At 34.7% G+C, this 23,222-nt stretch overlaps 2 protein-coding genes across 5 annotated transcripts in view; one reads left to right on the forward strand and one right to left on the reverse strand.

Annotated features, from left to right (window-relative positions):
- ABHD13 (abhydrolase domain containing 13) lies at positions 1 to 18,393 on the reverse strand. 2 transcript variants are annotated; one of them, XM_004471199.5, is made up of 2 exons: positions 18,265 to 18,393; positions 1 to 5,044 (listed from the first exon to the last, which is right to left on the reverse strand). In XM_004471199.5, exon 2 carries the CDS (start codon positions 5,007 to 5,009, stop codon positions 3,996 to 3,998), a length of 1,014 nt encoding a protein of 337 aa, XP_004471256.1. In that variant the 5' UTR covers positions 5,010 to 5,044; positions 18,265 to 18,393; the 3' UTR covers positions 1 to 3,995. The 2 variants fall into 2 exon arrangements, with proteins under 2 accessions (XP_004471256.1, XP_023448260.1); XM_023592492.3 differs by lacking the exon at positions 18,265 to 18,393 and adding an exon at positions 17,837 to 17,926.
- The window catches only part of LIG4 (DNA ligase 4), a 19,400-nt gene continuing 14,465 nt past the window's right edge, over positions 18,288 to 23,222 (forward strand). The window contains exons 1-2 of one of the 3 annotated variants that reach the window (XM_071208208.1): positions 21,465 to 21,623; positions 22,280 to 22,355. The gene's annotated coding sequence lies outside the window, so the exon portion shown is untranslated. Of the gene's footprint in view, positions 18,637 to 21,345; positions 21,624 to 22,279; positions 22,356 to 23,222 lie in introns of those variants that run through there. The other 2 variants (XM_058276444.1, XM_004471203.4) reach the window with 2 other exon arrangements.

A 23,222-nucleotide genomic window follows, 5' to 3' on the forward strand; every position in this document is an offset into this window, starting at 1 on the left:
TTAAGACATTACTCAACTTTTAATGTATCAATTTATTGCACATCAGTACAGAAAAATAGAAAGTATATTTTAAAAGAAATTTATTGTAAAAAAAACATGTAAATTTTGCTTGCCATGGTTTGCACATAATTTACTATAACATTTAAATTTGAGTTATAAAAATCTATGTTTCAAATAAAATATGGCAAATAATAAAAACATGATTTACATTATGAAGTTGATTATTTTATTCTGAACATACTTGAATATAATGAAAACTTAAATTTGCAGTATATATACTGACAGAAATTGTTATAAATTATGTTAGACAACACACTCATCCCTGTTACATATGTATATATGGCACTTTTTGTAAAAAAGTGTCTTATACATAGTCCTATTTTTAAATCTGTATTTTTAAGATACAAAATATAAATGGAGGTATATTTGCGCCATTTGGCAACAACATGTTGAGTAGTATTACGATGACTGCATTTATTTCACCATATAAATGAATATATTTCTGAATAGCTAAGATGCTGATGTGCATATATGGAAATATCAATAGAGTGCTTTTCATTTTCTACCCTATCAATTTAAAAAATAGATGCCTGTGCTCTGTCATTTCCAATTTTACCTGAGTGATATGAAAATACCTAAATTTAAGTGGATAATCCAAAAGCATTTATGACTAATTTTTCCTTTCACAGTTTTTTTTTTCATGATTGTGAAACAATAGAAAAAAGGGAGAGGACGCAGGTTAGAGGATTTCAGTATCTCAATCATGACAAATGAAAAAGTGACTACTGTTAATTCCTTAAAAGTTTACCTTACTAACTCAATGTCAAGGAAGGAGGGGAACTCACTCATATCAACTATACTTAAGCTGTCAGAGTTTGCAAGATAATTTATATTAAATGTAATATGGCCTTCATTCTTTAATTCCATCAAACAAAACTATTCCCACCTCAGACCAAATCTCACAAATATTTCTCACATTATGACTATATAAGCATAAGATGGTATGAATTCTCAAAAGTATTAAAATATAATTACTCCAGTTCCACAGCTGGAACTTATGTAATTAGCAAGTGTTTAGAGCCTATCATAAAATAAGTTTAAGCTGCTCTGTAACAAGAATTAAAACAGCATTTAATAAAAATATCAATTTACGGGCCAAGTAGTTACAAGAAGGTAGGTATAACATTAACTGCGCCACTGACTGTTAGAAATGCTTTACACACAAACGTTTTGTTTTGCACCAAGTTTCCTTTTCACCCAACTCATTAGTTTATTATTTATTATATCTAAATTTAACTGTGCCATATTTCCCTTTCTTGTTGATTTTATCCTATTAGTTTGCCTTTGCCTGTCACCAATGATTTCTTCCCATATTTTGTAGTACTCTTATTAGGTAACTTACTACTTTGTTTTCAATAATTCCCTTATAAAGAATGAACTTTGGATTTTATTCTAAATGAATTGTATCTTGCTGTATTTACAATCATCTTGTTTTTCAAATTTACAGTATCAATAATTTAAAATTCATTTATAAACGTCTTTGCTCCTGCATAAGTGAATCAGAAATTAATAAGCAAGATGGACACACTTCCACTACTACTAAGAGACAGGTCCAATATGAAGGTCCAATATTCATGTCTTCGTGAATATTCACACTTTGTTAAGACCAGTTGGTTTGGGCCATGAAATTAGAAATGTTTTGAAAACAATGATGCCGTGGCCTTCATGGAACCTGATACTGAGTTTGTTTTTCATCCTCTTCCCAACTAACTAAGGGAACAGTCTTGAATACAGAAACTAATAAAGCTATAATACAACTCAAGACACAACCTCTTTCCTTTGCTGCAGAAATAAAGGTGTATTAGCCTGAGGAAAAAACGGAAGGAAGAGGATGGTACATAAGTATTCTGCAACTTTTAAGTCCTCACATTAAAAAATAACCAGAAAGATGGTTTATAAACCTCGAGTTATCAAAAAAAAAAAAAAAAAAAGGCAGCATGAAAACAAAACACCGATGAAGAAAAAGCTTTTATACTTCATCAGCACATATTTACAACTAATGTGGACAAACTCAACAGTAGAGTAGATTAAATGATCACAGGAAAACAAAGTATTTTGTAAAATTATAAAGAATGACACAAATATAAGATATGCCATGTAAGCTTACATTTAAATATACTACATTTTGTTGTATTTTTCTTTTTAATACATTTCTATTTAAGATAGTCATTTTACATTAACAGTGACTTGACAAGATGAAAAGTAACCTTTAATTGGGGTAAATTTATCATACAAAATACACCTTCCATGATATGCTTTACCAATCTTTTTTTTAAAATATCAAGATTTTGCATAATTAATCATTTATAGAAAAACATTATTCTTTAGAAATCACAGCTACATCTGATTTTTTCTAAACACCGATATGAAGTGAATGGACAGTGTTATTTGGCAAAAGTACTTCTAGCCCTATTTCCATGGAAAGAGTTTTAAATTAAGGTCAAGCTTATTGACTCATTATTTCTCTGCTCTAGCTGCTTGCAGAAAGCCAATAAATATAGCTAAAATATTCAAAATATTATGTTGTAAAGCTGACATGACAATTTACAAAGCTCAATTACATCTAAATTTTGTGGACTGCTTAAAACAACCTAGCACAATTATACTTCATAACTTATTTATTTATTAAGGTAAATCCTGCAAGTTTTAAGGGGCCAATTTGTTTTCAAGTAAGATTTTTTCTTACTCTTCTATATAGCTAAATACTAATTTCCACTTACAGTCATTTAATTGCTAAATGTGGTAATAGATTTTGTGTTGAAAGCTCTAGAATTTATTCCCACATTCCTACATGTAAAATAAATAAATAAGACTTCTTAAAACAATTTGTTTTTGATGTAGGAGTTCTATTTCAAAGTGAGGGAAATATTAAACCAAATAACATTCTTCTTTTTTAAAACCTTTATTTCCAGTAAGATTAATAAATTATATATTGGCTTTGGTAGGTTAGATATACCTAGACAGAAATTAAAAATCAAATGTGGGAATTTTTGGAAAAATAGTATGTACAGTTTATAATAAGATTTCCTAATTTAATTATTAAATAAGTTCTAATCTTCATTATGGTAGCTATTAGTGGTTCAACTCTAGAGTTACAAAATTGACATAAGCTAAAATTCTCTTTGCCACCAAAATTACAAATATTAAAAAGTTCAAATATGCACATCAAAGCTGCAGTAAGATTCTAAGTTTCTATTTTTACATGCTATGATCCAGACTGTACCTAACAAAAACACGGTACATTTATATTGGAAAATGGGGTCCCATTTATTTGTAAGAAAAAGCTGGATCTCAGCATTCACCAGAGCAAAATTCAATGGCAACCTGCACATAGGCCTCAATTACATTTCTTGCCAGAAACAAAATAGAATTTACATAAAAATAGATATAACCCAGGTAACCATATACATCAGTATATGACCAGTGCTATTTACATTAAAAATGTTGCATTGCATAATTCAAGGAATAAAATACCATCATGCATTTCATATTAACTTTTAAAGTGAAAAATGCAGTTGCAGAACTCAGTTTGCTTACCATGATTGTCCCAATATTTACTAAAGTAATCATACCCAAAGGCTTCTTGTTTACATATCTCTTTCTATAATCAGCCACTACTCTATGAGTAACACAGATTATACCACTTTAGCAATGAGAAACATTGGGTAGTCTCTATTATACTGGGATATTAAACCTAAAGATATGGATACATAAGTCCATTAAAACCTTTGATGAAAATGCACGAAATAATCTCAAAAATTATAGTTTTTCAAGTATAAAAAACTATTTGGATCATCAAAAAGAAGCATTAAAATCCTTTCAAAATTTAATGTCACTCTTTAGACATGTACAGACATAACACAATTCTAGAAAGGAACATTCGTTATCACTCTGCACAAATTAAAATACAGTGCATTATTCAAAAAAAGAAACCATTATATAATTGTTACATTAGATGAAGTTTTTACCATTTCTTCAGGGGAATGACTCTTTATTACTTCTTTGATGAACTGTTCAAGTGCAGTGAAATAGCCTTGGCACTGCCATGTATCATTATGAGTTCCATCTGGAAAAATGGCTAATCTCTTAGTCCGTGATGGGGAAAATTCATAAAGTTGTTTCATCATTACTGGTGGAATTAATTGGTCAGAAAGTCCAGAGATGAAAAGAGAAGGCATTCTGCACTGAGAAATTTTTCTGTAGGACAAAAATTTATTTTTGTAGCACCACAAAGGAAGGTAACGCATTGGAAAGAATGAAAATAAAGTGCTGGCCATATGTGGTATGCTTAAAAATGTGTTCTCCACCATAATGGCTGAAATCCTATGTGAATTTTCAGAAGCCAAATGAATAGCCACTGCTCCTCCCAAGGAACGGCCAAAAAGAAAAATTTTTGTTTTATCAAGGTCAGGTCTAGTCATCACATAATCTAGCACGGCTTCAGAATCTAAGTAGAGTCCTTCTTCACTTGCTTCTCCTTCGCTTTTTCCATAGCCTCGATAATCGACAAGCAGAAGATTAACTTTGAGGTTAACCAGCATAAGCAATGCATTTGGTAATCTGTGACCTATATTGCCTGCATTCCCATGAAAATAAATTATAGTTGGGGAATAGGGTGAATTGTCTCCAGTATATCTTATCAAAATAAGATTTAGACAAACTCCATCTTTGGTTCTGATGAAAATGTTTTCATGTGGAATACCGGTGGGCATGGGAACATAAAGGCGTGAAGATGATGGCTGCTCTGGAAAATAAAGTAATACATCCTGGAATTTATATAGAATACCTGCTATTGATATAAATATTAACAAAAGTAAGATAATGCCTCCATACAGATGAAAAGTCACTATTAAAGGTAAAAGAGAAATACGGCAGAGAGCCCAAGACCATGAAACTAAGGCTATTAGCCACCTTTCAATAAAGTTCCATAGCATCCATGACTTTTCCATTGTAGCTCTCCGTGAACTATTATTCCATAGGTATCCTAAAAACAGAAAGAGAGGCCATCAATAATTCAACACATATATATTTTTAAAGTAAGACCCATGATATAATAAATTGTTCTCAACAGTCTCCATTCTAGTGCATCCCTTCACTGCCACTTTTATGAAACACAGATACTCAGTGAATTATATTCATTCATTTTATAAAATACTTATTTACTGCCAGGTACTTTCGTGCACATGATCTCATTAATTTGACAGAAAAATAAGTTGATGTATATTCTCAATTTTTTTTATGTAAGAGGAAATGGATTCTCAGGGACACAAATGGATTGATCAAGGTGCCAGTTCTTCAGGTTTAACAGAGCTGAGATAGAAATATACAGGATTCCAAAGTTCACAGTCCATGTATTGCTAAGCTATACATTTCTAGGGCAAGTTTTATTTTAAAAAGTAGTTAACAATAACAAAAAGTAGTTAACAGATTCTAACCTACCAAGAGGAATCCAATATAATTTGCCAGTCTTCCTTTTCATATTATAGAAAATGTTCTCCACCCGGAGGTTTTTACACATAAACTTAAATAATTTAAATTAACCATTAAATTTTAATATTTTTAATTTAATTTTTAATTTTTATTAAAAATTGTAAGGATTTGACTTTCACATCTGATTTTTAAAAATCAGATTTGTTAGTGTCATATAATATTCAATACCTTTTAAATAATCTGTTTTGAAGTTTCATACCATGCGATCAAACACAAATAGCTGTGATGTATTGATAAGGCAATAAATACTTAAAGGATAAAAAAGATTCACACAGAAATTTTATATGAGAATAGACAAATAAAACAAAATGATTTATTGGGAAAAACCTTTTTTAATTACTAAAAAATGTAACTGATATTAAAAAAAACAAAAAAAAGCTATCAAAAGCCAATTTCTTTGTTGTTTATTTTAAAAAATGAATCCTATCAAAAAAATTTGCATGTCTTAAAAAGGCAAGAGCTGAGATGTTACAAGTGTTCTCAAGTAGTATGCAACTACTTCTTAAATTTTTTTAAAAAACTAAGTTTAAATTCTCTTTTGCTCATTAAAAATACAACCGTAAGGAAAAGAAATTCTTATTCGTAGTCAAGATTTAGAAAATAACTGTTGACTGATTTAAAAAATTTTACTGTATGCCATAAGCTAATAAATATGGCATTTTAGTATTTATCAAATCAGATTTAAAAACTGAAAAATATTTATAAAATCAAGTTAAATTGGGTTGGTCTTAAAGACAATGAATTTAATGGGTAAATCTGAGTTTTCACTTTTATAAACATATAAACAGACTTTAGTATTTTAACTATTGTTCAAATGACTCTATTTGAACAAAACCAGCATTTTTTTTTCTTAGTTTCCCAGAAACCAACACTACCAACCAGTAATAGCAAGTTTTATTACAGTGAGCATGATATGTAATTGAAAGAAACTTACATAAGGTAAAAACAAAGATCCAAGTTTAAAAACCTGAACACTGTACATGTTAAGCCTGCCTAAAAATTAGACTATAAAGTGTTATTCAGTCTACTACACTGACATGTTTCAGGTCAATAATCAATGACTTTTATAATTTTGTCAACTTCTTAAATTAGATAAGGCTAATTTATATTCTTTTGTGGTGGATAAATCTCAACAATGTATCTGGTCACTTAAACTTCCTATCTAATAAAGTTTTATTTTAAGCACAAGTGTTATCTGAATTATTTTGGTTTGTAACCTTGAGTTGTACTGGGAAAATTTGAAAAAGACACTAGCATTAACTATATATCAAAATAAAATTATTGCTGTGTGATGATTAGGATTACATAGTTTTGGATTATCTAAAAAAACATTTTATAACCATAGAACTGAAATATTTGGTAAATAACATTTCATTTAAGATCTTTTTAGGGGAAAAATATCAAAATTTTACTGTTCTTGTCATAGTCAAATCACTTATGACAAATAGGGGTTTCAAGGAAATTAATAGCAACACAGAATATACCAAGCATCAAAAAGGAAAAAAACTAGACATTTGATGAGGGCATTCCTATTCGTAGATATCCTATATTTAGATATAGGCAAAGCATAAAGATAATCCAGTGTTAATGGACTCAGCCTTAAAATCAAAGTTCTTATAAAGAATTACTATAACACCAGTAAAAATATAAAGCTGCTAATATATGATGGATAAAGCATATTTTGAAATTCACACCTCATACTTACATCTGTATAAATTAATTCTATATAGCTAAAATTTTCAATTTGAACCTTGAAAAATCTTTTTAGAAGCATCTTAAATTTCTAGTTTCAGCATATAATACTGAATTTAAATCTATAAGGCCAGCAACTGTGTTTCTATTTTTCACTGGAGTACCCCTAGTGGCTGGTATAGCACTTTGCATATACTGAAGACTCAAATATTTTTTGAATGGATAATCCAATAATGTATCTGAATTACTAGATTTCTTAAGAATAAGTGTATTCTGAGTAATGGGCATGCATATTTAGGAGTTAACATCATAGAAATGGCTTGAGTCAATTACCATTTAGAAATAACAATCCATGAAATTTTCCAGAAAAGATATCTGCAATCACCATAAGTTACTCTGTGATAAACAAATGTAGTTACATTTGTAAGACTGTACAAGTCAGAATAAAAACAAATTCATTTCAAAGAATATCAAACAGAAGTTAATTTTAAGAATAGGTTAGGAAAACTGCTCTGGGGTGTACATGCATGTTTATCTTCCTTTTTTAACAAGATCTGGCATATTGGTGGTTTAAAAAGTGTGTTCACCAAGTGCAGTGAAAGTCTCATGATGATGGAGGAGGTTGTTGTTATGGGTGGAGGGGTGGGGTGGGGGGACCTCATGTTTTTTGAATGTAATATTAAAAAAATAAAGACAAAAAAAAAAAAAGAGAGAGAGATCTCATCTCACAGAATTGGGTTATTTTCACCAAACCCAACTTGCCAATTATCTCTGCTTTCTAGTCTGTATCACATCTCCACTGCAAAATTGCTTGTAAAGGAACTGGACAAGTGAACTTATTATTAGAAAGGATTTTTAATTTACTAAACTTGTTGAAACTATGAGCAAAGCACAATTACTATGAACCATTTGCTGAGATGTATATTATAGACCCAGATGTTATGAGTCAATGTAAGTAAACACTGCCTCAAACAAGGCTCACTACACAGATCCTATAGCCAGCATTACACAAGTTTTCCATTTTTTTGCCAATAAAACTCTTTGTTTTTGTGTGTAAAGGGTTAACCAAACCATTTCTTCTTCTCCCAGGAAAAGATGGCCTCTGGCTAAACTTCTAGCACTGCTTCCCTTGAAACCCGAGGAAGATGGTCTATCACCTATGTGTCTAAAAAACATTGTAGTGAAAATGACCCCTCTATTGGTGAATCTAGATTGAGAAGACCATGAGCAGTGCTATATATGCCCAGTAGGGAATAGAAATAGGAGCTTCTATTTATAAGATATGATTTCTAACTAGCATGTCCTAGAAGCTCTGCACATAAAATAAAAGATACTGTTTCTTGTGCAGCATTAAGTATCCAAACCAGGGTGGTTTCCACTTCCACCACTGTGTCATATTTCTATCACACATGATATATACCTGAGATATAACTTGGGGAACAATACACGTGATGTTGACATTAAGTTTTCTAGCCCTTATCTTTCAACAAAGTTGAGAGGTTGGAGCCAGGTATAGTCTATTGAGTTTTTTTTTAAAGGAGATACCAGGGATTAAACCCAGGACCTGACTTATACAAAGCAGGCGTTCAACCACTGATACACCAGCTCCTCTATTGGGTCCTGAGAATGAGAATGTCCAGCTAAACCTAAGACCACTGATGCTGGTCAGGCAGAATAAGCGAGGTAATTAGTTATCCCTTTAAGTACATTCTATGCAGTAAAACATTTTTGAAATGTGTCATCAGAAGATATGTCAGGTTCTTTCACATGCTGGAATGAGTTTACTGATATAATCTTAGCATAAATAATGAAGAGAAATGTTGAGTATAAAAGTTGCAAAACCTTTAATCAATTTCTGATACTAACTGCAAATATTGCAGTAACTCAATCCTTTTCAACCCAGACTCTAACTACAGGAGACTCCCTATGTTACGGGCCTCTACAAGGTTTAGGAACTAGTCACAAATTCGGGGCACCAGGCCACCCGCAATTCTGTCCACCTGGCTACAATTCAGGTGTTCTTATCATCCATCCCCTTGGGTTTGATAATTTGCTAGAATTCACAAAACTCACAGAAAGTGCTATATTTAGACTATATAGCTTTACTATAGTAAAAGAAAAAAGAGAACAACACAGTCTGGGAGGGTCTAAAATGTGAGCTTTTGTGTACTCTCTCCATGGAGTGAACATGAGTCATACTGCTGGCATAGCCATGTTTCTTATCAATCATGAAAGCTCAGCTCAGGCTTCAAGTAACCCAAGTTTATGTGGGGTTTCATTACATTGGAATCAAATGTCCATGTGGCTGAAGTCCACCTCCTCCCCTCCTCCCAGATGTCAGGGAGGTTGGTCTGACATCTCAGCCCCAACCCCCTAAATCAAATTGGTCTTTAAGGTGTGGCCAGACCCCTACCCTAAGATTATGGGTGTGGCTGGCCCACCACCCAGTCATCTAGTTAGCATCAGGTGTGGTCTTGGGGGTCACCAAGAATAAAAAAAGACTCTAGTCATATGAAAGTCTAAGGATGGAGAAGAACTGGGTGCAAAGACCAGCCAATTTTTTATTATGCTACAATGAGTGTAATATACTCAGAAATGAAATAAAAGTTTATAATAATTAGAAGAGCTGCTTGATGGGAAAGAACATTAGACCTGTACAGAAACTTAGTCAACCAATAACCTATCATCTTCTGTCTCCTCTACATTATTATTACATGTGTATTTTTAACCTGATGCTTACATCTTTAAAAAATGAACCCTTGTGTATAATTTCACTATTATAAATTAAATATAATGCACAAACTTCATGGAGTTAATAGCTAGAATATAAGTCACCAGAGAATAAAATGTGCTTAGAGAACGGAAAGCTGAGCTTTAATCTGTGCAGAATTGGTTTAAAAAAAAAACAAAAAACTGTAAATGTTTGGAAACAAAAAGGAATGGTGAAAGCAAATCACAGGATCTGTAATTAGTAGCACTAACACAGGTATGATTGTGGTTTGTTGCTTGATTTTTTTCCTTTTTTCTTTTTTGAGTGATGAAAATGACCTATTAATGATTGATGAATGCACAACTCTGATTAGACCAAATGCCTTTTATTGTACACTTTAAATTGTCTCATTTATGAACAACAAAAAATAATAGGGATGGTTGAAGGAAAAATACACCAAATATAAGATATGGACTATAGTTAGTAATACTTTGAAGATGCTCTTTCCTAATTAGTAACAAATGTTACACAATGCAAGGCACTGATAGTGGGGTGACATATGGAAGCCCTGTATGATGATGTATTTGTTTTGTAAGTTCAAAACTTTTGTTATACAGCTATTGTGTATGTTCATGTATGAATGATATACTTAAATAAACATGTTTTTAATGAAAATTAAAAGAACCCTTGACCTATTCCCACTTCTCAATTCTGTCTCTGCCATGTTATCCATGTATGTACTCACAATCTATGTATACTCTTCATCTCCAATCTTGACCTGCCTATTCTTCCAGTACCCAATGATTCCCTGATATCTCCAACTTATTCAGAACTACACTCATACTCCTCCTACCTAGTTACTGCACGCTTTAAGTTAATTAAATACAAAAGTATTATGGGTAAAATACAATTTTAAAACACAGGTTTGATTCTGGGACTCAACATATAAAATATACACTATAAAAGTTAATTATGTTATAATATAAAAACAGACATGTTATCACAACATGTTTATAGGTTTGCATTTGAATGAAAAAATTAACCTTAGAAATATTTTGTGCTATACTTCTAAATGAAGAAATTGGAAGTTTCATACTGATATTAGTAAGCCTATCTCCAGAAATCCATTGAAATCATTACTGATCTTTATTACAACAAACATACAAATTAGATGTAATTATGGTTAGGTTTTCCCTTTTAAATAATGGTTTTAAAGTTATTAGTGACCTTTTGGTATGCCATATAGGAACATTTCTGATCATATGATCATATGCAACTTTCATACTTGATGATGATTATCCTAAGAATTTTATGGTCTTCATTAATTTTTTTTTTCACTTTCAGTGCTCCTTATACTTCCTGTTTTTAACTATTAATCCATTATCAGTATGCAATAAGCAATTTAAGACTAAGGATGCGAACAACAGAAAATCAAAAGCTATCAGTACCACTGCATTAGCCAGCAATATTAGCTAAGTGATAAGTTAACTCAGTGAGTTACAGGTATGTCCATCTGATCTCCATTAATCATCTCATATGCTAACTCATATATGTACCTGGAAGATCTCAAATGGTCCCATTTTTAAGGAAAAAATAAGTAACTATTTTAAAAAGTGTTTAAAAAATAGAAATCAATATTGATATTCTGGCAGCCTTTAAGAATATGAGTTTCTAGAATACTACCCCTAAATGCTCATGGGTTTCCCAAACCTAGCTTGGCTAATGAAACAGTTCCACAGCTGGTTTCCTAGCCTCTTCCCAAAGATATGGTAGTAAAATTCCGATACATCCAACCATAATATTTAAATATTAAAGACAATGCACAAATAAGTACTGCCAACTGTTAGGGAATCATAGTGCTCAGGCACTGTGGCTATATAAAAAAAAGGAAATCCACAGTTCTTGCTCTCAAGTAGCTCCTGATCTAATCAGTACAGACATGGACATATGTAACTGCACAATTCTAACACTAAGTTCATTTAAGAGGGGAAAAAAAAATTAAAGATCATTAATTGCCAAAAAGAAAAATAAAAAACAAAGCCTTAACTACATGTTCTTCATAACATAATTTTAGTAATCTCTGGATTCATCATGCTTATTACTCACAGAAACCCGGTGGAAATTTATGCAAACTTTTTAAAAAACAGGACAAAGCACAACTCCAGGGTTAATTATTCTCCCTTACTTTCCATCAAAAAAGTATGCCATTTATTTTTATTTTTATTCATTTAGCACAATTATTCACAGGAACTGGACATATTTAAGCCTAAGCTAAATAAATACTTGACAAGGATACTGAAGGGGAAATTACAACAGTTGAAACTGGATGAATTTTAAAGTCTCTATTAAACCTGAGCTTGTTCTATGACAGTGATTCTCAAAATGTAGCCTCAGATTCCAGGGGATTTTTCAAAGGGTCTGTAAAATTAATATTATGGTCATACTAATACTAAGACATGCAAAAACAATTAAAAGTAAAATTATTTGTGCCTTCAGCAAGAATCAAAGCAGTGGTATCAAACCATAGGAGTCATATTCTTTATCGCCTTCAACAAAGGTATTGAAAACAAAAGCCAGTTTAAGAATGTCCCTGAAGCAGTAAAAATTCTTACTTTAATTAAATCTCATTAAACATTAAATACAAATATTTTTAATATTTTGTGTGACAAAATGGGAAGCAGATCTGCAGTGTACTGAAATATGTTTGTGAGCTGAACTAGCCAGTTTTTTCAGGTGACACCATTTTTACTTAAGAGGGGAACTGACAAACTGTATTCAGATTTAGGTGTTTGACAGACATAGTTTTGGAAGATGAATGAAGTGAAGTTACCTCTTCAGATAGTTTCTCAATTCTATAGACTTTTCTGACAACATCATAGGGATGGTGATATTAACTTTTTTGATTTCTGATAATCTATGATATGTATCAACATTTGGAAGAGTCTGTATAATTCACTAAACCTATTATTTTCCAAATGACCAATCAATAATGTCACAAAATCAGGGATGAGTAAAAGATTCATTGAAACTACAAGATAAAACAATGCATTTTAATGTAATCTGATGAAAAGTTCTTTGATATTGGTTTCAGATTCCACAACGTAACTAACCTTTAAGAAACTACCACCCGTCAAGTGTTGGGGTACTATCAAAGAACATCCACAATCATCTGAAAACAACAAAATACTACTCTCTTTCAAGCTACAAATTTGTGTGAGGACTGATTTTCTTCATATATAAAATATATCATGAGACTGAATTCAGTAACAAGTATAATTTGCCTTTTTCTATTATGCAGACATTTAAAGCTATTTACACAAAAATATGAAATACCACTTATTTTTTTGCAAAAACAGCTGTTTCACATAAAAATGTTATTTGCTAAAAATTTAAGATTATTGCTATTTAAAAATGAATTAAATATTTAAATATTTTCCAAGCTATAATTTCTAATACAATAAATAACTATAGATATAATCCACATATACAAAAACTCAAAGATTTTTTTAAAGTATAAATGGGGTTTTGAGACCAAAGTGTGATAAACACCATCCTAGTCTGTCTAAACATGTAAACTTATTGCCTTTCTTCCCAGAAACTGGCATATTTCAAAATAAGAATCGTATATTACATTCACTTAAATCCTTTGTGCATTATAATAAATGTAGGTTACTAGAGGGCCTGTTATATACTGGAAGAGAAATATTGTTAAAAACATCTAGGGAAGCGGATGGGCTCAAACAATTGAGCTCCCGCCTACCACATGGGAGATCCATGGTTCTGTTCCTGTTATCTCCTAAAGAAGACAGCAAGCTGGCATGATGGGCAGGCACAGAAAGGTGACACAAGATGATGCAACAAGAGACAAGAGAAAAAAAACAATGAGAGACACAACAAAGTAAGAAGCAGAGGTTCCTGGTGCCTCTTAAAGACAAGCTGATGTGACAGGCAGGCACAGCAAGATGACGCAACAAAAGACACAAGAAGAAAAACATGATAACAGAAACAACAAAGCAGGATACAGAGGTGGCTCAAGTGACTGGGCACCTCCCTCCCACATAGGAGATCCCAGTTCAGTTCCCGGTGCCTCCTAATGAAACAAAGAACACAAACAGACACAATAAGTACAAACAACAAGGAGGTGGGGAGAAATGAATAAATAAAAATAAATCTTAAAAAAAAAAACACCTAACATTCTTCAGGTTCTGAGAGATCATAAATATAAGACTGATGGCAAGGTTTAGAGAGATGACAATTCAACTTGGGCTAGGGCTTGGATCATGAAGCTCCTGAGCGAGGCCAATTTACCCAGTTACTGCTGCTTTGCACATTCTCAAGTCACTAGAGTCAACTGAGGTTTGTAAAGTATTTTTATTCATCATACATTTTCATTCTCTTAACCAGGCCATTACCATCATAGTAAGATATTTTTAAAGGTAAACAAAGTTGTAGAAAATGACTGGCTAATTGTTTTAGCTTTACACAGACAAAGAGACAAAGTATGTTCTAGGAGTATGTAATTAAGGGGAGGGGGGAGATAAAGCAGGAAAATAAATTCATATGGAACTGTCTTAATGAGCATCTATAAACTTAGTAACTTTTTTTCTTTGCTTTGCTAATGGAACACAGGGTTTATCCTCTCCAAAAAAGTACTGATGGCAAACAGCATATTAAAGATTAAATCTAAGTCTGGAATAACAATCACCTTTAAACTTTTCTCCCTGTCAAATAGTATTACTCTCCCACTGAAGGTGAAGATCTACTCAGCTTTCTTTATTCAGTAATATCTTATCCAAAACTTAAAAAAAAAAAAAAATTTAAATATATCAAGCATTAAACAGGGAGTGGACAGTTTATTATTGCCCCCAAAACAAGCAAGCAAATCAGACAAAACTATCATTCCTTCAATTACAGATAAAATTATACTTCAATGAAGGTGAGAACTGCCCCACAAAATAAACACTTACTTGTTCCAATTAATTTTTAATTTAAAAAGTTTACACTGATTGCATAGTGTATACTGATTTACTGATTCTGTCAATAGTAAAAGGTCTTTGACAACTACTAGAGATGCTTTTACCTACACATGAACTAAACATGAATTAACCAAAAACAATTTGGCTAAGGCTAAACAATTATAAACACAATTTTAAAACAAAAGTCCTAAGTCATAAATGGACTATTATTTTTAAAGGTCCTGATGTATACCCTAGGTTAATCATTTTAGGAACAGCTTGTTTAAAAGTAAACACTGCTCATCATAAAAAAAAGCATACTTACTAGTGATAGAACAACGTGTGGGTTCAAGCAAATACCATGAAAAGTGGAAAGCAATTCATGTGTTATTACTAATATCTACATCATAGGCAAAGAACAAGTATCCCATGGTACTCATTAACTACTCTGGGGGAATTCACAGCTTCCAAGTATTTCTCAAATCACCTCTCAAGTACCATAGATTTCACATTCAGCATTCTTGCATCAACACCTCTCCTTTTCTGCTAAATATTGGAAAGTTAAGAAACCATGCCAGCTGCACTGCTGAAATGGAAACACAAATAGCACTATCACTGTGCTAGACACACCACAGAATGAATTATCAATTTCCCTAATGGTTACCCACATGTCATCAATAAGAAAAAGCATGTATTAATAGCCCTATTGGGGCAGATGAATTTCAGTAACTGCCTATGGAGATGGTGGATAGTGACTGAGTAGTTCAGAGAGCCTTTTAAACTAGGATTTAAACTCATTTGAACAAATATCTAAAACAAATACTAGGCAGCAACACAGCATTTTTGTACTTTCGCCCTTGAAGCATTATAAACTTAGCAAATACAGTCAATTCTGACAGAACCAAGATTATTGTTATTGTGTAAGCCAATCATAATTTGTTTTGAAAATATATAAATGTGTGAGAAGGAAAATAGAGGGGGAAAAAAAGGATACACAAGGCTAAAAATATAAACAGTGATGTTAGAATGAAGACTCTTGAAATTCAAGAAGTTTCCAAATTAGGAAGGGGGAAGATTCCAAAACTTCGTAAACTAGATGGATGAAATTTATAATTTATTTTGTTATATAGAGTTAATGTTACAGAAATAGTTAGATTCCTAGGCTAACTCATAAATACACATAGTTCATGCCCTGAAAATAATACATCTTTGCATGGGATTCTAGTAGAATGTAGTGCTATAGGATAAGAACTCTGTTAAAAGGTAATGGAAAATTAATAATGTATTACAAAGTCTGCCATTTGAAGAAAAATTAAGCTTAATTAAAAGAATTAGACCTTTTTTTAGAGTCCACTCTAAAAAGAGCCTTAGACGTTTCTTAGACTTTAAGGGCCTTAGACTTGCTTGAGGTGAATGAATAGGATTTATATTTTAGAATTTGAGTAATAATTAAATGAGTTCTAAATTAATGAAAACAAATAAAGAGAAATAGATTCTCTCAAGGTAAATGAGAAGAGGGGAACATCAAGGAAAAATGTTAGATGAGTTTCCTGGACCTACCACTAAGTCTTATTGTTGGTCCAGGACAACATGGTTAGTATACTCTTATTTTCAGACAGCATAAAGGCCTGAAGTGTGCCTAAGAAGGGAAACAGGAGCTGGTGGTTTTCTATGGAGACATTTTCTGCCTTGGTCTGTTTGTCAACAACCACGAAGTTTTTGCGAGTTCACTTTGCTTCTCGAAATATATATTTCCTCATATATAAAACAAGGTTGAAAAATATAATTGGAAAAATTACTGAGATCAAATGTATACAGACCTCAATGCACTCTGTGCATAATGTATTAATAAATGCAGCTACTTCTACCAGGCAACACTGAAAATATTTTATTACCTTCTACAGCAGAAAAAGTAAGTTCATCTAGAAGGTCTGCTGGACTTGGATTAAATAATGAATAAGATTCAATGGACTCTACCACGAATATCCAAAAACAGGAAATAATAAAGTAAATGCCTTATTTTTTTAGTTAAAACCCAAGTAGCAGCGCCTCCATTAAGCTTTCCCTGGCACCTACTTCCAAGCATGCACACTCTGTACTCCGTACAAACTTTTGTAGTGGCACTTACTATATTTTAGTGTAATTTATCTGCTTACATGTATGTCTCTCTTCTAAATTGTGAGTTCCTTGATGCCAGTGACTTCATCTTATTCAACTCTGTATTTTCAATATATACGAGTGCCTGGCACAAATTAACAATAAATTAAGCAGTTTAGGTCTCAGGGAAATTATGACATATCACTAAATTAGATGGAAATCACAAATTCTTATTTAGTGTAATAAATTAATATTTTAGTAAAAGGTATCGATTTAAACCTGAACACAAGTAAGTATTACATCCATGCCAAAAGAAACCAGAAGAGGATCAATAAAAATCAAACATTAAAGTCTAAAATATAAATCAATATAGTCTTGTATCTTTCTATTCAGTTAGCAAACATGAAAAAACTGTGTTAAAATGAAGGACTTATTTTTTATTATGATATATTAGACAGTAATACCAGTGGGTTACTAAAATGGAATTTGACAAAAATCTACAAGAAAACTGACTTCAATTTTATGGGCTGCTCTCTTGCTATTGCTAAAATGACAATAACAACAGCAAAACACCCAAACTTCCTATCATAATATTCGCAGGTCTAAACCTGTTACTTGCACGAATAGATCAGGATTATTCCATTCCTCAAACCTAGTAGCTTGGATTTACTATTTTACTTTTCATCTGTGTGTGGGAGGATGGAGGCAGGGAGGGATGATTTCTAAGTACTGGGTTGCATGCATTACTATAAATAAAATTGATATGTAGTTCTAAAACACGGTCTAGGTTCCCATTACAAGACACCAGATGAGCCATAGGAAGTAAGTACACCTTAGTTTCCAACTTGGATATTTTCTGCTTGCGAGATTACGGAATTAACACTTTCTGGGTTGACAGACACCGGCTGCTGCGCTCCGGAAGACGTGGAGCATCCGGAACCAGGGTTCTCGTCAAAGACTCCTACGGTTGAGCCCAAAGCACCAGACACTTTGCTCCTTTCCACACCTGAAAGTGGAAGCTTGTGTTTACTTGTATTTCGGGTCCCGAGGGCTCCATCACCCCGGCCTTTCTGGGGGGATTTCGCCGCTCACCAAGAAGGGGCAGGCAGGCGGTCGGCTGTGCTCGCCCTCGGCTTGGACACCTGTGAAGACGCCTGCGACTTCCCCCGCGTCCTTTCTCTAGGGAACAGATTCCAGCTGGCCGGCTGGCCCCGCTGCCAGTCCCCGCAGGCTCCCGGGTTCCCCCGGACTCCCACTTACTTAGACTTGCTCGCAGGCTGCGCAGTCGGCCAGGACCACTAAACCGGGTACCGCGCAGCAGCTTCCTTCTGCGCCTCTTCCGTCGCTCTTCATCCTCCTCCTCCTGCCCAGGAGCAGCCGCCGTGGCCACAGTCTACTCTGGAGCTCCGGCGGCACCGCTCTCGGCTCCTCCACTTCCGGCCTACGCTCGGGTGTCTCCCGCAAATACCCCCGCCGGGTCCCACATAACCTGTTCTCGATCTTCCTTCCCAGACTGGGAAACCAGCCTCCCTCTCAGGCATGCGCAGAAATTGCAGCTAAGAGGCGTCCCCAAGCCATCCGCGACGGTGGCTCAGACGGAAAAGATACCTCGGCGCCTACAGCCGCGAGAAGGTGAGGGCGTTGGGCGAGAGAGGAAGTCTCTCCCGGCTGTTGTTTGCCAGTGTACCACGCAGAGTTGGCCCTTGCGCCAAGTGTTCACAATGGCCGTGCTTAAATCTCCTCCACATGCTCTTTGTGGCCTCACGGACTTCTCAGAGAGGATTTGGGGAGCAGAGGAGAAGCGTAACCAGGGGCAGGTCTGACCTAGTCAGTCGGTGACCTTGGAGAGGCCACTAGGACTCTCTGCGACGCAATTTTTACAGGAGAAATTGTGTCTGCCTGATAGGATTTTAGGGGAATCAGAACGAGTTACAGTAGTTAAAGCACTTTCGTAACTAATTTCATCTTTTTATCGCCTATCCCAGCCCTTTCCTACTTCTATTAGGTTGAACCATCAGGGGCAAATGTAGGTTTATGGGACCTGACCCATACACAATTTGGAGGTCCCTTTTAAAGAAAGAGAATTTAAAAATTCTTTTACAAATTTTACAAAACACAAGACCATGTAAACAAATTGCTAGGGCCTCTCCCAGGGCCTTGGAAGTGGCCATACATGTGGGGCCCTAAATCTTGATCTTCATTAGCTTCACTATCAATCCCCCTACACTCCAAATTGTACTGAATTATTTGTTCAGGAAATCGGCCACTCTCCGTTGGTCAGTCCCTATTCTATGAATCCCGTTACATAAAGGATATTTCATGACTATTTTGTTTCGGTTTTAACATGCATCTTACTACGAGATTGGGAACTCCATGAAGCCAAAGAGAGGCTCTTGATCAATTTCCCAGTTTTGATCACTTAATAAGTGCTAGGTACTAAGGTAGAAGATTTAAATAAATGATCATAGCAACACTAGAAGATACTAAAATTCCCTGATTCTATTTGAACTAAATATTAAACTAAAATGACATCAGTGGGAGGCTGCTTTTGAATCAATTTAGAATTTGTCTGGTTTCTCATAAAATAAGATGGGCAAGTGGAAGATCCTCTAACTTACATCATTGGTGTTGCTCAAAAGTTGAATAGCAGGTAAAGAAATTACCCACTGTAGTGGCTTGAAGTTCTTTTATGAATCCCAAAAAGAGAAAGATTATGTTTTTGAACTAATCCATTCCTGTGGGTAGGATCCATGTTTGATTGGACTACATCAGTGAGGCATGACTCAGGTAGGGTCTCTACCCTCTTACTTGAGCTGAAATAAATGGAGATACAGAAAGAGAGACACATAGACAAAGGAAGGTACTATATTGATAGTGCCATGTGTGACAGAGGACTGCAAGAAAACAGAGGAGCTCTGAGGGTTGAGAGAGGTCCCAGAGTCTGGAACCAAAAGAGCACAGAGGCATGGAAAGGGGCCCCTAAGAAGGTTCATGGAGCAGCTCAAGGCTGAAGAGAGGAGCCATATGCCTGATAGCTCACAGCTGAACTTGGGAAGAATGCAAAACAGTTGAGATTTAGAGAGGAGCCCTGGTATGAGACACGACCTATGCCTGTTTGAGCTCCCACACAGCTGAGCTCCAGGAGACAGTAGATTCTGGAGGGAAGGCAGAGACCTCAACAGAGATCAGTGGCCATCTTTGCCTCATGGTGGGACCCTAGAATCAATAGTAGCCGACGCTGGGGAGAAAGCATCTCTGATGGTACCTCAATTTGGACACTTAGCCTTGGAACTGTAAGCTTTAACCTCAAATAAATCCCCTTTATAAAAGCCAACCATTTCTGGTTCTTTGCATTATCAACTCTGTGGCAAACTAAAACACCCACCAAGCAGTATCATGTGACTTTACAACTCCACAGATGATAGCTGAGAAATATTCACTAATTTAGGTGGCTTATACAAGGATATTGAATGCTGTTGGGCAAAATATAAGGAGCTCTAATTTATAGCTCTACTACGAATTAGCACTATAAATCTAAATAGTCTTGTAAAATGAGTTTTTTGTACATTAGACAATACCTAAGTGCTCATAACAGCTCTGAATGTTTAATCAGAGCTCACTGCAGCAAAATTTCATTTTCATCTAAAACAATATTTTACACCAAAGTGAAATCATTCTAAAAGTTGTTTTTCCCCACCTTCTTTGTGTCATTTCTCAACTCTCCATGGTGAAAGAGGGCAGACACCATAAAAAAATATTGTTTGAAATCAATATAGGGACTGGTTTTGTTGTTTGCTTTTCATCCCTCAATCCTGAGTACCTAGCACAATTACTGCATGGTAGGAGGATCTCCATAAAGGTTTTCTGAATAACTTTTTAATCCTGGAACAGATACTAGAAGAATTTGTAGGTGACTTAGGGGTATACAGTTGTTTATTTTTGTATTATGGTTAGAGACAAGAACTCAGATCATAGTTAAATAACAGATTAAATAATTTTGTGAAAATATATTTTTAACTCTAAATGATGAAACAGCAGACGTTTGAGGAGGATGCCATCTTCTTTTCTGGGCAGTTTCAAAACCAATCAGCGAAAAAAGCGTTGTTATCACTGTTTCTACAAATAGAAAACAAGAACTCTGGAAGCGCAAAGGAAGCACAGGGCTCACACTAGGAGTGTGAATGCTAAGTCCACGTAACAAAGTGCACAAAGTGATCAAAGTCTCGCTCAACGACGAAATCAGTCATCTAGGTCAACCGCTGTGTACACAACACCTGCTACTGAAATTTAGAGGAAGTTGTGGTCACTACTGTAATCTGTCTTCCCGACTCCTCCTACTTTAAGTTCCCTCGGAGCGGCCTAAGACCCCAAGAGTCCCGACGCGCTCCAGAAGCCGGGCCTGAGCTTCAGGGCGCTTGCGCAAAATACCCATTACGTCACAGGCTCCCTCCCCCAACCCTGTCGCGGTTGCGTCTGCGCGGAAAACAGCTGGCGAAACCGGCCCATTTTGACGTTAAATTCCGGTGTGGTGGTGTTGGGTTCGGCACCACTTTATATGCGGAAGTTCGTTCAGCGACTCTGGACAGAAGTGGCCTTGTATTCAACGCAACAAACAAGAGGTGAAGTTTGGGCAGGTGGAGGCTGGGGCAAGGATGATTAATGCAGGAGATGGCCATCCCTCTAGCCTCTCTTTTCTTAGTTCAGTAAATGTTTTTTGGCAGCGTGCTTGGCAGTGATGAGCTTGGGAGACGGACATGTGAAGGCATAAGCCTTGCTTAGAAATTATATATATATATTTCCCTATTTCTGCGCGGGATGCTAAAAATCCTTTAGGTCATCCGCCTCGCCCGACTTTGCAGTGTGGGACAGAAATCACCAGTTTATTAGTGCGTTGGCAGCTTCAGAGGACAGTGACCGCACCATTGGGTCTTGGGGGCGAGGGGATTACAGTTTCTCCCATTTTCGATTGTTAAAAATTGCGTGAGGTGTGTTAGTTGCTTAAGTTTTGATTTTGACAATCCAACCAGAAACCATGATCCCATTTTACAAAAAAGGACCCTCTGTCTAAGAGAGGTGACATAATTTGCCTAAGGCGAGGTATTCATACGGAATCCAGAGGACTGGGACGGGGGCGTGCGGGGGGAGGCAAAGGAGGGATATGGATCCTTCAGTAGTGTGAATTTGCAGGAGCATATTGGTAGAATTGGAGAGAAACTGTAGGCTTGGAGGGAATTACTTTTCTTACACTGTCGTTCATTAACTTCTTGGATTCCAGAGCTCCTCTGTCTTTTTCTTACCGTTAATTTCTTTTTGCTGAGATTCCCCTGAAACGTCACAAAGTGCTGTGGAAGGTAGGTTACTGTAAACTCTTTGTCTCTTAGGAGAACATCTCATCAAGGGTTGCGCAAATGAAACTTTAATTGTACTGGTTACTTTCCAGTAAAATAACACTGAAGCTATCTTCCATATTCACTGAATAAAAACTCGCTAGTTTGTTGAGTCAGTTCAGGACAATGTAGGCAACAGATGAATGAATAATAAATCACTATTATGTACTCATTATTTGAATTTATTTTCTTGAAAAATTTGCTTATCATTGTCAAAAGCTGAAGTGTCCTATTCCCCCTCCACATCTTATCTTCTCGTTATTTTGAAATATACATATTTTAAATTTTGCTTGAATCAGCCAACTAATATTTATCAGGACTTACTAAATACTAGTTACTGTGTTAAGCACCTTATATAGACTACCTGCTTTCATCCTTATCCTGAATTTCTAGGAAATTATTAGCTCCATTTTATACTTAGCAAAATCAAAGTTTAGAGAAATTAAGTGATTGCCCTATATTAAATGTTAGTCTGCATTTGAACCCAGATCTGTTGCACTTCAGAAAATATCAGCTAAAAACTACAAAAGCCAAAAAATAAAATTAGAAAGCATATAAAACACAACCAAAATCCTAATCTGTGACTTTCTATGCAATTGTAATGAGGAAAAATATTGTCCATTTATTTTGTACTCATTTTAGAATATTTATTTTTTAATTTTATTTTTTATTGAAGTATATTTTTCATACATGAACACGCATAAACAATAAGTATATTAAAGATTGCAAACTTAAAAATAACATATATAACATCACACAGAAGTCTCATACATCACCCCACCACCAATTCTTTGCATTGTTGTGAAACATTTGTTACAAACTATGCAAGAG

This window comes from Dasypus novemcinctus, chromosome 15 (genome assembly GCF_030445035.2).
Source record: "Dasypus novemcinctus isolate mDasNov1 chromosome 15, mDasNov1.1.hap2, whole genome shotgun sequence".
In the NCBI taxonomy this organism is placed as follows: Eukaryota; Metazoa; Chordata; class Mammalia; order Cingulata; family Dasypodidae; genus Dasypus; species Dasypus novemcinctus.

Coding starts and splice junctions, on each gene's coding strand:
- ABHD13 (XM_004471199.5), bottom strand. CDS start 5,009: ATGGAAAAGTCATGGATGCTATGGAACTTTATTGAAAGGTGGCTAATA.